Here is a 17,117-nt window from a genome sequence, read left to right on the forward strand (position 1 = left end):
TAGGGAAAATATATACATAGCATTTTATATAATATTTAGAAATAAGCAATCTCGATAACTAATTCCAAAATTAGGGTGCAGCCACATAGAGTAGTTTGCACACATTACATTATGTTTTTCTGGGAGAGAGGAAATATAATATGATTTATACTAATAAGTTTGTGATATAAATGAAGTAGAATATAAAACTGCATGTACTATGATCCTAAGGAAAGAATCTATTTACAAACAGAAACACTGACAGTAAATGCACAGAATGGAGAGTGCAGTTATCGTTGAACAGTTAAATATAATTGATGGTTTTCATTTTTTTCTTTATATTTGTATTATATACGTTTTCTATTATAAATATATACAACATTTTTAATTAAGCAAATAATTAATGTAACTGGGAAAAGAAAGCCTCTTTAGCAAATGGTGTTGAAGAACTTGGTATCCATCTGCAGAAAAATGAAACTAGACCCCTGTATTTCATCATTAATTAGAATTAACTTGAAATTGATTAAAGATTTTAATATAAAGCCTCTAACTACAAAACTACTAATAGAAAACATGAGAGAAACTTTTGAAGACATTGGAGCAGGCATAAGCTAAAAATCTCCCTCACAACAAAGGAAAGTGTAACTAGAGTGAAAAGTCAACACTTGGAATGGGAGAAAGTATTCGCAAATTATTCCTAAGACAAGGGATTGATATCTAGAATATATAGGGAACTCAAGCAGCTCACCCATAAAAAGGTGAATAATTCAATTAAAAGAAAAGTGGATTGATTAAACAACTCTGTAAAAAAGACTTATGAATGGCAAAGAGCCATATGAAAAATATCTTCAAAGTCTCTTGTCATAAGGGAGATGCAAATTAAAATTACAATGAACTATCATTTAACTTCAGTTAGAATGGCTCAGATGAAAAACAAGGAAGGAAGGAAGTGAGGGAGGGAGGGAAAGAAGAAAACAAAGAAAGAGGAAGGAAGGAAGGAAGGAAGGAAGGAAGGAAGGAAAAAAGAAAGAAAGAAGAAATGAAAAAGAAAGAAAAGGAAAGAAAAGAAAGAAAGGAAGAAAGTACGAGAAAGAAAGAAAAGGAAGACAGGCAAGTGCTAGCATGGCTGTGGTAAAAAGAGAACCCTCTTACACTGTTGGTGGGAATATAAAATAGTTCAACCTCTGTGGAAAACAATATGGAGTTTTCTCAAAAACCTGCCAGTAGAAATTCCATAAGACCCAGTAATCCCACTAGGGAAAATATATACATAGCATTTTATATAATATTTAGAAATAAGCAATCTCGATAACTAATTCCAAAATTAGGGTGCAGCCACATAGAGTAGTTTGCACACATTACATTATGTTTTTCTGGGAGAGAGGAAATATAATATGATTTATACTAATAAGTTTGTGATATAAATGAAGTAGAATATAAAACTGCATGTACTATGATCCTAAGGAAAGAATCTATTTACAAACAGAAACACTGACAGTAAATGCACAGAATGGAGAGTGCAGTTATCGTTGAACAGTTAAATATAATTGATGGTTTTCATTTTTTTCTTTATATTTGTATTATATACGTTTTCTATTATAAATATATACAACATTTTTAATTAAGCAAATAAATAATGTAACTGGGAAAAGAAAGCCTCTTTAGCAAATGGTGTTGAAGAACTTGGTATCCATCTGCAGAAAAATGAAACTAGACCCCTGTATTTCATCATTAATTAGAATTAACTTGAAATTGATTAAAGATTTTAATATAAAGCCTCTAACTACAAAACTACTAATAGAAAACATGAGAGAAACTTTTGAAGACATTGGAGCAGGCATAAGCTAAAAATCTCCCTCACAACAAAGGAAAGTGTAACTAGAGTGAAAAGTCAACACTTGGAATGGGAGAAAGTATTCGCAAATTATTCCTAAGACAAGGGATTGATATCTAGAATATATAGGGAACTCAAGCAGCTCACCCATAAAAAGGTGAATAATTCAATTAAAAGAAAAGTGGATTGATTAAACAACTCTGTAAAAAAGACTTATGAATGGCAAAGAGCCATATGAAAAATATCTTCAAAGTCTCTTGTCATAAGGGAGATGCAAATTAAAATTACAATGAACTATCATTTAACTTCAGTTAGAATGGCTCAGATGAAAAACAAGGAAGGAAGGAAGTGAGGGAGGGAGGGAAAGAAGAAAACAAAGAAAGAGGAAGGAAGGAAGGAAGGAAGGAAGGAAGGAAGGAAAAAAGAAAGAAAGAAGAAATGAAAAAGAAAGAAAAGGAAAGAAAAGAAAGAAAGGAAGAAAGTACGAGAAAGAAAGAAAAGGAAGACAGGCAAGTGCTAGCATGGCTGTGGTAAAAAGAGAACCCTCTTACACTGTTGGTGGGAATATAAAATAGTTCAACCTCTGTGGAAAACAATATGGAGTTTTCTCAAAAACCTGCCAGTAGAAATTCCATAAGACCCAGTAATCCCACTTCTTGATATTTACCTAAAGGATAGGAAAACACTTAGAGAGATACCTGCATATCCGTGTTTATTGCAGCATTATTTATCATCGCTAACAAATGGAACCAACTTAAGTGTCCAAAAACTGATGACTGGGTTGAAAACTTGTGGCACATATATATTATGAAATATTGCACAATTATAATGGATGAATATAGAAGAGTTAAGGTTGAGTGAAGTGAGCCAGACTTTGAAAGATCCACATTGCACATCCCAAGTCAGTTTGTACCGAGTGCTATGGCAGAGGATGAGGGACTTGAAAATGTGATAGTAGAGAGAGTGGGTGCAAATGCTAGAGACTGTAAGCAAGGGAGAGTGGACGGTAGAGAGTGGGAGGTGGTAAGTGAGTGTAAACTACAAGGGAGGAAACATTTGACAGATGGAAAAAAAGTTTAAAACAAGAGAAAGAAAAAGAAAAATAGACCATGTTCATTATGAAATTAATTAAATTCTGTTAAATTAAATTCTAGCAGGTTATTTCCAATTGGTCTAATTATATATGCTTATTAAGATTAAAGCATGCATGAAGACATCTCTATTCATTCCAATAACTTTAAAATAACTGTTGTTGTGTCATGTATTTTTATTTATTTATTTATTTTTATTATCATCATAATCTTCTTCATATTACATTGGATTACATATAACTTTACAGTGTATTACATTGCTTTTTCAAAAGGGAATGCCATGCATGTCAGTCAATAGAGACATTAATCTCCCCACTTCATTCAATATCTTTTCTATGTTTTTCCCAATCATTATTATTATTATTATTCTAATTATTTTTAAAACAGTCAATCGCTATTTCTCATTTTGCTTGTAAAAAGACTTTACCCATCATGAAATACTTCTCAGACCAATCTATTTGAGAATACTATACATGTCATCATCAACAGGTAATAAGCCATATCTGTTTCTCACTAACGTCCTGCCTCTCTATTTGTTCTCTTGCTATCTTTCTCTATCTTCTTCTCTTCAACCCCCTCCCCATTCCACACTGTCCTATTCTCTTTAAGTACCTTCACTGCTTCTATGTCCTCCAGTTTTTCGCTCTCTACCATGGAGTGTGGATAGATGGTATATATTGAGTGTATACATACAATATCTTTCTTTCATAGCCTGGCTTACTTCACTCAGCAATAGATCCTCCATATCTGACCACTTTCTATCAAATGCCAGGGTCTTGTTATTTTTTATGGCTAAGTAGTATTCCATAGAGTATATATAGCACACTTTTCCAATCCATTCATCAGTTTGTGGAGTCAGGTATTTTTCATTTGTGTCCTTGATTATAACTTGATTGAATACAAAATAAAAAAATAGTGTAACTCTGAATATCACATATTATAACTGTTGAAAGCTTATCTCAAAACCATATCTCTGAACTCGAAAAGCCTGAGCTTTGTTTCATTTTACCATGTTTTTATACTGTATCATATATCTAGACATGACTTTGAGTAGCATCATGTTTTCATAAAATATTATGTAGAACTTTAAGCGTCACAATATTCTCATGGTTTCTGTATTATTCTTAATAATCTGCTGCTGTTTTGACTGCTGATAAGCAAAATCTGTCAAATATTGAAAGGGGCCATGTGTTATGGAACTTAGAAACCACAATGACAATTTTAAATTTATATGATTTGAGACTATTTAGTACTAGAAGACAAATATGTGTATTTCCTCCCTATTTTAGGAGTAACTGTGTAAATGTCTTGGTAACAACAACCCAACTGATTCCAGCCCTTGCGAAGGTTCTGCTCTATAGTTTAGGAGGTGCTTTCCCCATTGAGAATATTTACAGTGCAACTAAAATAGGTAAGGAAATTATTTTAAACTCTCTATGAAATGTGCTCACGGGTGTTTGGGGGATTTTCTTAATGTCTGTCTCTGCCTCGTTCCCTTTTTCATCAACTTTGCTTTTAGAACATGAAGGAAATTTGGATAAAGTTCAAATAACAAAGTCTTTTGCAACTCATTGTACAATGAACAAAAATTTTATGAGACCTGTTGATTAGTGGAACTGGGAACTCAATATCTGGGTGCTTCTTACTCATTCTACGTATTTCATAGAATATTACAACACATGTTATCTAAATAATATATATCGTTAATAATGCCAGAGTGATAGTACTTAATAGTTGGCTTATATGGAGTATAATGTATCTTGCATATTCAGGAATCTAGATAAAAGATGAAAATGTGATTTCGATATTACAGGGAAATCTCAGATGAACTAAACTAATGAACTCAATTACATAAGTAAATGAATCAGAAACTATAACTGAGAGATTTATAATATGAGTAGCTGAAAATTCCACATTACAAGAAATATGTAGTAACCATCAGCTACAATCTTGTTTATTCAGATATCTATTTGTGGAGCTATTTTTTACTTTAAGTGCATTTTGCAGACTCCAACCTGTAACAAACATTCAAAAGCAAAAACTTCATTGACTCCTGCCATCTTGAAAGAGTTAAAAGAAAACAGTTCATGTATTTCACTGTCAAGGAAATGCCCAGGAAAATAAATGGGTTATTCAGCGTGCCCTAGAGGTCAACAGACGTAGGCTCTGGCAACTTGACAAGAGAAATTCTAAATCCCCAAATCCCCCACCAAAAATAACCCGCCCTGGGCCTTGAGGAGGTCTGACATCAGCTCCGGCAAAAGAATCCCCCAGTTGCAGCTGTTTCATATGTACAGTTAAAGAGAGCCAAACTTTCAAAGTAGATTCCAGATTGCCAGAATTGCCACAATTCAAAGTATGGATAACAGCCTCATACATATATTTAGAAAATTTTGCCAGAAAGCACATGCGCTTGCCAGAGAGAGACAGAGAAAGAGAGAAAGTGAGGAAGCACCCTTCTAAGGAAGGTGACCACACCCGAATCTCCTCCCCACCTCCCCCACCTGTGGGGATTTGGGGCACACACATGAACCTAGTATGTTTCTCAAGGCACTGGGTCTGGGACTCAAAACACACACACACACACACACATATATATATATATGAATTATGTATTTGTGTTAGTAGAGTTAGCATCCAGAACATGATTTTTCTTTCTGACGAATCAAATAATTTTATACCAGAATAAATACTTCTTTTAGTAAGGACAATATTCTTTTCTTATTGGGCAAATTGTTCCTTATATTTAATCTGAAAAAAAAATCTTAATTTTCTCCTTAACCTAGTGATTTTTGGAGTTCTCAGCTGTCAGATTAAGGGAAAAAAATAATAACCATGGCTGAATGGACATTCTGAGAGTGAAATTCAGAGTATAATGCCAGTGTTATAAAAATGAAGAACATGTAGGGATTCCGTGGTAGTTTTCCCATAGTGCAGTCAGAGGACACTAGTGTTAACAGTGCTGAGGCCCATTTGGACAGCACCCTTGGTGCTATTAATCTGTGCAGACTAGCTCCCACCCACTGGAAGAAAGGCATTGTTGACCAAGGTAAATTCACATTTCAGTATTGCCTTTTTCCTTAGAGGTGAACCTTCAATTTTTCATAATAATATTTTCAGCTGAGCTGTCTATATTTTAAAAAATTAATTTGATAAAATTGACTTTTAGAGTTAAACAGATGTTATTAAAACATATAGCTGCCTGTAAAGTTATTCCAATACCCTTTTAATGGAATAAACCATACTAACATTTTCTCCACGTCAGATGATTAACCCTACTCACTTTTTTGAAGTGTGAAACACATTTGTTTAATAATCCATCCTAAATAAGGACTTACGTTGTTTACACATGTGTGTTAATTTCATGAACCCAGAGGCTGTAAGCTAGTCAAGTGATGTTCAAGAGAAATTAACTTAAGACATTATGAATCTTTAGGTTAATGAATGCAATAGCTGGAAGAATAAGCAGTGCATTGTTTTTCAGGCAAGGAAAGCTGTTTTGAGCGTATAGTGTCCAGATTTGGCACTAACATAACTTATGTTGTGATTGGAGATGGCCGAGATGAGGAGCATGCCGCTAACCAGGTAACTTCACTCTGAACATTATCTCATTTATCTTCCAGGAAAAGAAAGTTGCTTTGAACGAATAATGCAAAGGTTTGGCAGAAAAGTAGTATATGTTGTAATTGGGGATGGTGTAGAAGAAGAACAGGCAGCAAAAAAGGTAACCTGTCTCAAACACTGTTGGTGTGATACTTCTAATGCAAGCCTTTTTGTTTGCATTTCTGTAGTTTGGCCCATTGGCAGCTTGACACGTGATTTAAATTTAAAGACGCAAAGCAATAAGAGCATGAAAGGGTCAATACTTACATTCCAGTAAACCATTTGGAGTCTAGCATTTTTTGCCTGTAATTTGATAGGAAAGGCAGAAAATTTTAGTTGTATTTATTTATATGTGTGTGCATAAATATAAACATGTATTTGTGTGGATATGGTGCATTTATGCACTTGTATACAGGCATAAATGACCATACACAATGTATGTAGATAGAGATGATGCAGTGTTAGAATGATGGAAGAAAATAACCATCATTAAGCACATAGCATTTAGCAAGATAAAGTGGTTTAATGAGTTCCATGGAAAAATCATGTGACTGATTCATGAGTCTCATATGCCAAATGGTCCTTCTGAGTGCCTAGAAATAGATATGCTCCATGATGATAAATGCTGAGAATAGATACAGTAGCTGATGAAAGTATGGTTGCAAGGGAGTTTAATAAGTGCTGTTGGGATGGGATGCATTATCCATCTTTTTGTGCCAAATTGTGTTAGAGATGTAGACACAGTGTGCTCATATCTTCTAGGAGTGTCATCTGTTTTGGTGAACCATTAGTATACGGTTGAAGCCAAGCCACTGACTTTAAACATATTTAGATCTCATAGATCTTCATCATTTTTTAAAAGAATTATCTATTATTATTATTTTTTTTATTTGCTATAGGAAATGTGTGCTCAGCAGAGAGAGACAGAGAGAGAGGGAAAGGAGAAAGCAAACCTCCAGGTCCAGGACCCAAACTGTAGTCAGCCACATTAGGAGTCCAGCTCCCCAAGCGCTATGCCACCTGCCGGCCCCCAGGTATTCATAATTTAAATAAGCTTCTTCATCTGGCCCACATTTCTGAAGAAGAAACCAAGGCAATTAACTGGGCTGGACTGAGGTGTATTATCATGCTGGATAAAGTCTCTTTACAATCTAAATGATGTATAGCGATTAAATGTAAAATAATAATAAAAAGGAAGGAGAAGACATTAAATGGTCAGTTTACCTTCAAAAAAGGAATGATATCAGATTTGGCCCCAGACACCAGACTATCAGTTGACAGAACACTAAGATCCACTGTTTCCTTCACTGAATGATAGCAAAATATCATCTGGCCAAGATAAAAGTGATATAATTCATAAAACAAAGCAAAAAGATGAATTTACTTTTTTTTAGAGAGAGATTTTTGCCATAGGGCATGAACATTTGGTGAACAGACAGAGACAGAGAGATAGAAAGTGAGAAATCACCCCCCCCAGGGGGGATGGCCACATCACAGTCCCTTCTCCTCCATTCTCCTCTCAGATCTTGGGCATAGACACACATGCACCCAGTGTGAATTTCAAGCCACCAGGTCGGGACTCAAACCACAGCCAGCCATGAGGGAGTCCAGCAATGTGACCATTATGCCATCTGCTGGTCCCAGTGAATTCATATTTTTACACAATGACATATCAACTTACATTGTTTTACACACAGCAACTATTATTCTTGTTATCCTGTGGAGATTTTTAAATCATCATCTAATGAAGTTTTCACATTTGTATGTGGTAGAGTGTTTACCTTATTTCTGTATTCCACAACAAATCAGCATCAACAGTTTCATAGACAAATTTGTGGCTATAAGAGAAATAGATAGGAAGTGATTTATGTTTCTAATTGATTTGAATCAAGTAAATGGAGAAAGAGAAAGCACCTCTACTTTGGAAGATTTGGCGACAACATTGGCAGCCATACTTGAAACTCTCCATACTTTGCTGTCACAGTAAGAAAACCAGGGCAAGCTCTGCCTCCTACAGAACACTGAGGTCTTTATTCGCAGTGTCAATGACCCAGGAAAGCACACTGGTCCCAAGGACTTTCTGTATGAGAACAGGGCTTCAGCCTCAAGAAATGCAGCTTTCGTTGCTGACTACTACTTGAAATGCTTTCAGTCACACACGATTGAAATATCTTCTGGAGTTTGTTTCCTCAGTCTGTGTAGTTTTGATTTTTTTACATTGGCACCATAATTATGCACAACACATAATAATCATGGCTTCACCCACCTCAGTAAACATTTATGTCTTTTAGCCTAGATGAAGTTCATGTATGTCAGGTCAGAACTAATAAAATTCATTTTGTAATACCAATAGCAGTATATGCCTTTGAGAATGAAACTTACCAAGTCTACTCAAGATATCCATGGAATGAGAGTAGACATGGCATACCCATTATTATACTTTCTGCTTTATACCTAAACCTTCAGGAGAAAAAGGCATGACTCCAAATGGATAAGACTTGCAGATAGAATGCTATTTCCAAATGGTTGTTTATGTAGGTACAGTTTGGTGACGGTGAAGGCTTATAATTCTGATTTTAAACACAGGTGGTTGGTTTCTCTAGTACCCAGATTGCATGTTTTTCTTTGAATGTAGCAGTAATCGCATGTGCAGATATATTAAGTACTATTTTGTTACTACAAATAGATCTGAGCTGAATGAAAAATATGTTACTTCTAGGTAAATTTCGGCTTTAAATTGACCAAAATGTACCTTGATACTTAAAAAATAATCTCTAAGTTTAGGAGTACGAATGAGCAGTTGTGTTCTCCTAGAAAGATATATTGTGAGCTGCATATGTAATTTAAATTTTCTAGAAGCCACTTTTTAAATTATTTAATTCAATTTTATTTATTGTTATAATTATTATTTTATTTGACCAGAGAGAAAAAGAGAGAAAGAGAGAGAAGAAGATTGAGAAAGCAAGCCACCAGGTACAGGACTCAAACCACTATTGGCCATGTGGGAGTCCTGTGTTCCAACCACTCCCTACCACTTGCTGGCCCCTATAAGTCACATTTTTTAAAAAAGTAAGAAAAGACAGGTAGAATTAATTTATTTTCTAGAAGTCACATCTTTTAAAAAGTAGGAAAAAAGTAGAATTAATTTAATAATAAATTCTAATTAAGCCACTGCACCCAAAATATTATTGTCTAAAACTAATCAACATAGTAATATGATGTTTACATTTTTTGTTCCTATTCTTTGAAATTTAGTATGTATGCATTTTAATCTAGCCTAACTATATTTCAAGTGTTCAACACTCACATGTGGCTGGTGGCTCCTATATTTGGCAGCAAAGAATTATATAGCAATAGTCATTATGATGATTAATTTTTTAAATAAAATGTCTTTCCATGTTTTTATACACATACACATATATATTTCCTTTATACACATGAATGCTTATTCAAACATACATACTTTATGAGATGTCATCACTCCAAACTACGAATAATGATTTCTGTCAATTTCTATAGTGCTGTTTTCTTTTTTTAAATTATTGCTTCCAATGGAGTCCTTTCAGATATTTTTTCCCTGAAAAAACCTACTACGTGAAATTTTAATAACACTTATATGCTATATACTGTATGTAGTTTTGTTTTTTTCTTTTGTTTTCTTGATGTTTAGGTTTTTTACATAAGCATATGCACTCATGGAAGAGAGAGAGAGACAGAGAGAGAGGAAAAGTGAGAAATCACCCCTAGAAGGGATAGCCACTCCACAATTCCTTCTCTTCCATTTTCCTCCTGAGATTTTGTGCACAGATGCGTAAGTGTCTGGCATGTTTTTCAATCTGCCAGGTCCAGGACTTGTATCATGATCAGCCCTATGGGAATCTAGCACCTTAACCACCATACCCTTTGCTGGCCCATATATTTATTTTTAATTGTCATATGTTACAAGCAGTCATCAGAAGGCTAGAGAGTCCAAGAGAGAGACCAGGAGAAAGCACTCCTCCTTGGGTGCCATGGTCCTGCTACAACCTCTTCCCCTCCATTTCTTCATCTTACTGGGATTTAGGGCATACCTATATGTACACCAGTCTTCTTTTTTATTTTTTATTGTTTTTTTTAATTATTTTCTTAAATTTTATTATTGTCATAATCTTTTTATATTACATTGAATCACATAATTTACAGTGTATTGCATTTCTTTTTCCAGCATGATTACCATGCATATCAGTCATGACAAAGACATTGCTATCCACATCATCATCCAATAGTTTTTCATTTTTTTCAGATTATAATTATCATTATTATTATTTATTCTCATTTTTTAAAAATATTCAATCACTATATATCATTTGGCTTGTATAAAGAATTTACAGGTCCACAATTCAACTAGCAATCGGCCTTGTGGGATCTGGCTCCCTTTAACCACTAGGTTACAGGGCCAGCCCACAGGTGTTGTAATGACTAAGATTTTCTCTCTTTGTGAAATATCTCCTCTGTTGAAAAATGTATGTTTATCTCAACCTCATATCAGTGAAAGAAACCAAGTCAATTCTATTGGTTTAAGTTATTTCAGACAAGTAAGAAGGATTTTGTTCTAACATTTTTTCCTATGTTATATAGTCTAGCTTCATGTTTTTTAAACAAAGAAAGAAATTTACCCTCTTTCCTGCTCAAATAGGCAGAAGGCTTTGGGCTTAGGAAGTTCATCATTTTCCTTTATTTAACTTATTTATTTTTAAATTTTTATTGTTTCATCCATGAAAGAGAGCGAGCAAGAAAGAAACAAGTGTCCCCAACAGGGTCCCCATGCCATGATCCAACCCCAACCTCAGCCAGCCAGGATCTAAATCACAGGCATGAGTTCATGCCCAGCATGTACAGGAAGATAGCAGGGTGCAAACTGGGATCTTCCCATGTGGCTTCAGCATAGAGAAACATTGTGTTACTGCTGTGCTGCTGCAGCTGGCTCTATTTTATTTCTAACCTGGAGATGGACCTTTAGGAGTGGTGTACTGATTAAAACTTGCTTTCCTTTAGCCAAGTAGGCTGTTGATGCCTGCTTGCTTCCCCAGATACTGGTGTTAATGATACTTTCCAGAACAAACTCTAAACCACCAAAGAAACTGCAATGTTTGCTTTTATTATCATTAAAATCCGGTTCAGATCTATTTCGCTCTTATGTTGATGCCATATTGTTGCTGCCAGGTTTTCAGATATGATCATTCCCTCCTTCAAACTCCCTCTCTTGAACTTGGATAGACTGCACACCCTTGTGTGTAGTGCTGCTTCGTCAAGATGATGGTTATGACCTCTGTCCATTCTTCATTCCTTCCCCTTCTCTCCCCCATCCCTCCTTTGCTTAACCGCACAGCACAACATGCCTTTTTGGAGGATATCAAGTCACTCAGACCTCTTGGCTCTACATCAAGCACTGGAATTAGAGTATTTGTAACTGTGTTCTCTAGCAGGAGATCCGTTTTTTATATTTCAAGTACACTGAATTTTATGTGTGATCAATGCCTCTGGCTCTACACATATAAATTGTCTTAAAGGATGAAATCATATTTGGAATGAAAATTCCAGAATGAAGAATTCAGATTGCTGAATGGAATTAAACTTTAGTGCTACCGAAAAGGAAACTCTATGGTCTTACAACATGTTAATGATTTTTAAAAAGAAATCTGTGGAGGTTGCTGGTCTACACCAAATGAGTTGTAACTGGAATTAATCGCTTTAGCAAAGAACTCCTACCCTGGCAAAGCAGCAACATCCATGCTCCGTCTGACAAGGTGGTCAACAACATTCCTCGAAATGGGAGATCTTCTCAGCCCTGAGGTTTGAATCTGACTTTAGCCTACCTAGCCCAGAAAATCTGAATTGGAATGCACTCAGACTGTATAGGACAGTCCTATCTAGACCTGTAATTTGTGTAAATTATTAATGAAAATAATTTACTGTGACTTTATTAGCAGCTGACTTTGAAAGTGGATGCAATTTTTCTTTCATTTGTTGGGAAGGGGGCAGGGAGGGGAAATGGGGATATAATATTGTCTCTTTTTTAAGTTTGGCAAACAGAATGTTCATACTGATGTGTTGTGCCTTAAAGACAAGACAGCGTTTGTGTGTTACAATGTAACTTTGGTTAAAATCTCTGTAGATAATAAAAAAAAAAAAATCTTGTGATCACTCTTGACATGACCAAATTTAAAATTCAAGCTATCAAGCTTAATCCTACATCAGCAAGAAAATGAGTATTTGTTGCAATAAGAAAACAACAATGATAAAGGAAAGCTTGTGTTTTATTTGGGTTCTTAATAATTCCAATAATTGTATGAGGCAACTATTTGTGCATCCAACCATAATCAGAAGGTTTGGGAAAGACTGTGGGACCTGTACTTAGAAAGTGAAGTGTATGTTGAAGTCTCAAGTACCCTTTATACATTACTGGAGAAAACTAATAACCATATTCATAATGACTTGCACAGCTTTGAGTCGGAGACTTTTGGATATGTGTAAGTTCTGTAGAGGAAGATATTTTCATGCAAATCATAAGCAATTATCACCCAAACTCTTAGAATATGCCATGGCCTTGGCTTGAAATTCACATTGTGTGAACATGGCTTAAAATAAAACTAAGTGTGTTTATACTCAATGCCATTGCAAAAGAGAGATGTCATCAGTAACGGAAGGCAGATGCCCCAGATGGCTTCTAAGGAAAAAAAGTAAGTCTACAAAAATTGTAGCTAGAATATTATCATAAATTAAATTAACATGTGAACTGGATCTTGGCAGCATTACGGAAATCACAGAAGTTAAAAAAAAGTACCTGGTTCTCCGCCCTAACACATCAATTCAGGATCCCTCCATTACAGTCGTGCATACATTTGTTTCTGCCTGTAGAGTTACTGCACAATAGACTGTATTCTTTGAAAGGAGAACCTGTCATCGTGGGTTTGCATGATTTTTTTTTCCCTTGGTGTGTAGCCCATGTTTGGAACACGATCCAGGTTCTCCTGTCATTTTCTATGACATGAATTCCCTTGTGGAAATTTAAAACTTCAAGATCTAGAGTATTTTAATGGTGCCTGCACCTTCAGTTCTGTGTTTAAAATGTGCATTCTGCAGTCCAGCTACTACTCAGAACTCTTAACCAGAGGCCAGTCCATGGTAGTTAACCACCTGAGGCTTCTCTGACTTCAACGAAGTCAGTGCTTTGCTCAAACATCACAACATTCACCATGGGAATATGGTTTTATTTCTTGAGGCTGTAAACCTGTATTTTTGTTTTTGTTTTTGTTTTGTTTTGTTTTGTTTTGTTTTGTTTTTAACTGATTGCTAAGTCCATGTTTATGTTGGGCAGAAAGACATAGAGGTCCCAATTTCGCATAAGATTGTTACTTAAACTTAATTACACAATCCTTAAACTTATACTTTAAATTTGTGCAGCTTCCAAATACCCCTGCCCAAACACTGTTGCAAATAAATTGAGGTTGGAATACTTTTAATAATAACAGCAATAATAAACCTTGCACTGTATCGACCTTTAACTTGAAAAAAGCAGTTTTAAAATTTAAAAGAGTTATACTGATTACCAGTACCTGATTATTTTGTGCACTAAAACCTTAAATATTTACTACTGTGAATAAAAATAAAATTATCTTATAGCCGGTTTCTTTGAATAATAGAATTGTGGCATGGCATTTAAATTTTTCATTCTTTTTTATATCAAACAAGCAAGGCATCTTATATTGCTAACCCTGCAGGTACAGAAAGAAACAGCCTTCAAAGGGCAAAGAGCTGGTCAATTGCATCACCCACCCGCTCACCTAGTACTATTTCTCGTACACATCCTTTTTCTTGTTACATCTTCAGAAGAGGCTGCCAGCATAAAACTTAAATGCTAGGTTGACAGAGAACAGCTTGTTTGGCACAACAATGGTGCAGGTCAACAAGCCAACATCACATCATGGTCATGTGACTTTGTGCATGCTCAAACTAGAATTCTTCCCTTCCCACCTTAGGAACAGAAAATCCTCTTCCTTCCTGACCTGAAAAACAAAAAAATAGTCCAACGAACAAGAAATCAGCCTCTTTGGCAGTTCCCGCATTCTATTTACATACAGAATACTTGTGCCTTATTATAAATCAGTTTGAAGAATGTCCCTTAATGAAAATGTGATTTGGCTACTACATACACAAACTTGGTATATTATATTGCTAGGAGGGATAACCACCTTGTGTTGCACCTTAAAAATATCAAGATTGTAATTACAGAAATAAAATAGGTGGCCTCGTTACAATACTATAGCATGCAATTAAGACATTGTACCCCTACAAAATTTACAAATTGAGTTTGGGGATAAAAATATTTTAGAATCATGCAATTTGTGCACAAAGAGAAGGTAATAACTGCCTCTAAAATTTTTGTTTTCATTAATCTCTGGTAAACTAAGATTTAAAGTAGTGTCAACAGCATGCTGCTTTAGGAATTTTTTTTTTTTTTAGCAAATTTGTTTATGACAAGCCTACATTCTCAGTGAATATGGCATTTAGTATTTCTTTTAAAACAAACTTAAACATCATGAGCCAAAGTTGCATTTTGACTCCCAACTATGGTAGCATTATGGAAATCTCACAGTCTAAGTCAAAGGTTTCTGTTATGTATTAGTAAGGTATAGATTATTGGGGCCTACATAATTTAAAGAAATGTAAATTAATATTAAAAGCTTGTAAAAATATGTATATCTTTACTATTTCTCAATAAATACCTTTGCAAATGTTTTCATTTTCTTCACCTTCCCATGTTGTAGAGTTTGTGTGTGTGTATTTAGCATCATTCTAAATTATATCAAATTTGTATTGAGACTTCTCTTAATGTATTCTTACCTGCTGTTTTTTGTACAGAAGTTGCATAACTTGCAGTTAAGAACCACAGAGTTGTAACACAGTAAAATGTCACTAATTAAGACTAAAAATATGTGAGTTACATAGTTTTTACATACGGGTAGCTTTATTAAAGCATAATGCATAGTGTAGCCACAATTCATTAGTGATAAAGTAACAACTACTAGAGTATTTGAAGCTATTTCCCATACATGAATACAAGATACAGTTTATAAGTTTCTTCCTAGAGAATAAAAGTATTTTTCTAAAATAGATTTGCTAATTTCTTTATTATACTGTGTATAATACTGATTTATTTGCAGATCACATGCAAAGTGAAGACAAATTTCACACCCACATCCACTCATTCAAAATTTTCTGAAATGTTAGCCTCCAGATTAATGAGAGAGAATTATGTGAGAATATTCTAGTCACATTATAGCATACAAAAGTCAATATGGCATATAGAAATACAGTGAATATGGGACCAGCAGTTGGCACAATGGCTATGTCGCTGGACTTCCATGTAGTCGACTGTGATTTAAGTCCTGGACCCGGTGGCTTAAACTCACTCCAGGCGTGTGCGCGTTTGTGCCCAAGATCCCAAGAGGAAAATGGAGGAGAAGGGATTGTGGCATGGCCATTTCCCCTGGGGGATGATTTCTCACTTTCTGTCTCTGTCTCTGTCTTTCTGGTGAATGCATGTACACTATAACAAACACCTCTAAAAAAAAAAAAAAAGGAAAGAAAGAAAAGAAAGAAAGAAAAAGAAATACAGTGAATATGTTTCAAATAAATTGAATATCCAAACTTCCTTTCTACTCTTGTATACCATTTAAATTTGAATTTGTAAAAAGACTAAATTATACACATTATTCCCAGCCCTCCACTGAACTCCAAACAAGTATATCCAATGTGCCTAGTCAGTATTCTTGCTTGGATGAAAACACCTCAAATCAAACTCACTCTGAGTTTGTGCTTAGCCCCAACCACTTTTCACCTCTCCCATGAGTACTCTTCAGGTCGTAACAGTCATTTAACATCTGGATTACCACACTGGCCACTAACTTGGTCTTGCTGCTTTAGCTCTTACACCTCCTCGGTATATCTCATCACAGTAGCCAGAATGATACTGCAGATCAGAGCCCGTCCCTTCTCTTCTGAGACACTGCCAACAGCTATTTCTAGCTCATCACAGACAGCAGCATCCTGAAGGATGACCTGTAAGGAGGCCTTCACTGTGTGATCCTTGGGAAGCTGTCTGTTCCTGTTCTTCTAATCTCCTCTGGGTCACTTGGAATCAAACTTGGTTCATCCACATTTGGCATATTCTTGCACCTACTTGCTGCAGGACCTTTCCACTCAATATTTCTGCTATTTGAAAGGATTTTTACTCCAGTATCTGTACCACTTATGGTCTGTGTTTTTTGTTCATTTGTTTTTTTCCAGGTCTTACGCCAAAGACCACCTTCCCACTGAGAAGGTCCTGCTCTCTAAAACTGCACATACTTTCCGAACACTTTTATCATTTCCCTGACTCACTGTTAAATACTACTTAACCCTTAGACTTGCAAACATGACAATTTTTGTTGTTATTGTATGATATGACTTACCCATTACAATATATGCTCTGTAAAGATGAGATTTTTTTTTCATTTTATTAATTTCTCTGTAATCAGTGTCTAGGCCTAAACGTGTCTGGCCTAAAGTAAGTAGTCACAAAGTATTTG

The 17,117-nt window shown here is 35.2% G+C and overlaps 1 protein-coding gene across 7 annotated transcripts in view; it reads left to right on the forward strand.

Moving 5' to 3' along the window:
* The window catches only part of EYA4 (EYA transcriptional coactivator and phosphatase 4), a 325,860-nt gene extending 310,671 nt beyond the window's left edge, over positions 1-15,189 (forward strand). For 6 of the 7 annotated variants that reach the window (XM_006144324.3, XM_006144326.3, XM_006144325.3 and 3 more), the window contains 3 exons: positions 4,194-4,315; positions 6,389-6,489; positions 11,876-15,189. In XM_006144324.3, the coding sequence (XP_006144386.1) occupies positions 4,194-4,315; positions 6,389-6,489; positions 11,876-11,956 (304 nt within the window). In that variant the 3' untranslated portion in view covers positions 11,957-15,189. Of the gene's footprint in view, positions 1-4,193; positions 4,316-6,388; positions 6,490-6,527; positions 6,629-11,875 lie in introns of all 7 variants that reach the window. The other variant, XM_006144330.3, reaches the window with a different exon arrangement.
* Positions 15,190-17,117: the final 1,928 nt, after the last annotated feature.

The sequence above is a fragment of the Tupaia chinensis genome, unplaced genomic scaffold (genome assembly GCF_000334495.1).
Source record: "Tupaia chinensis unplaced genomic scaffold, TupChi_1.0 Scaffold000117_2, whole genome shotgun sequence".
In the NCBI taxonomy this organism is placed as follows: domain Eukaryota; kingdom Metazoa; phylum Chordata; class Mammalia; order Scandentia; family Tupaiidae; genus Tupaia; species Tupaia belangeri.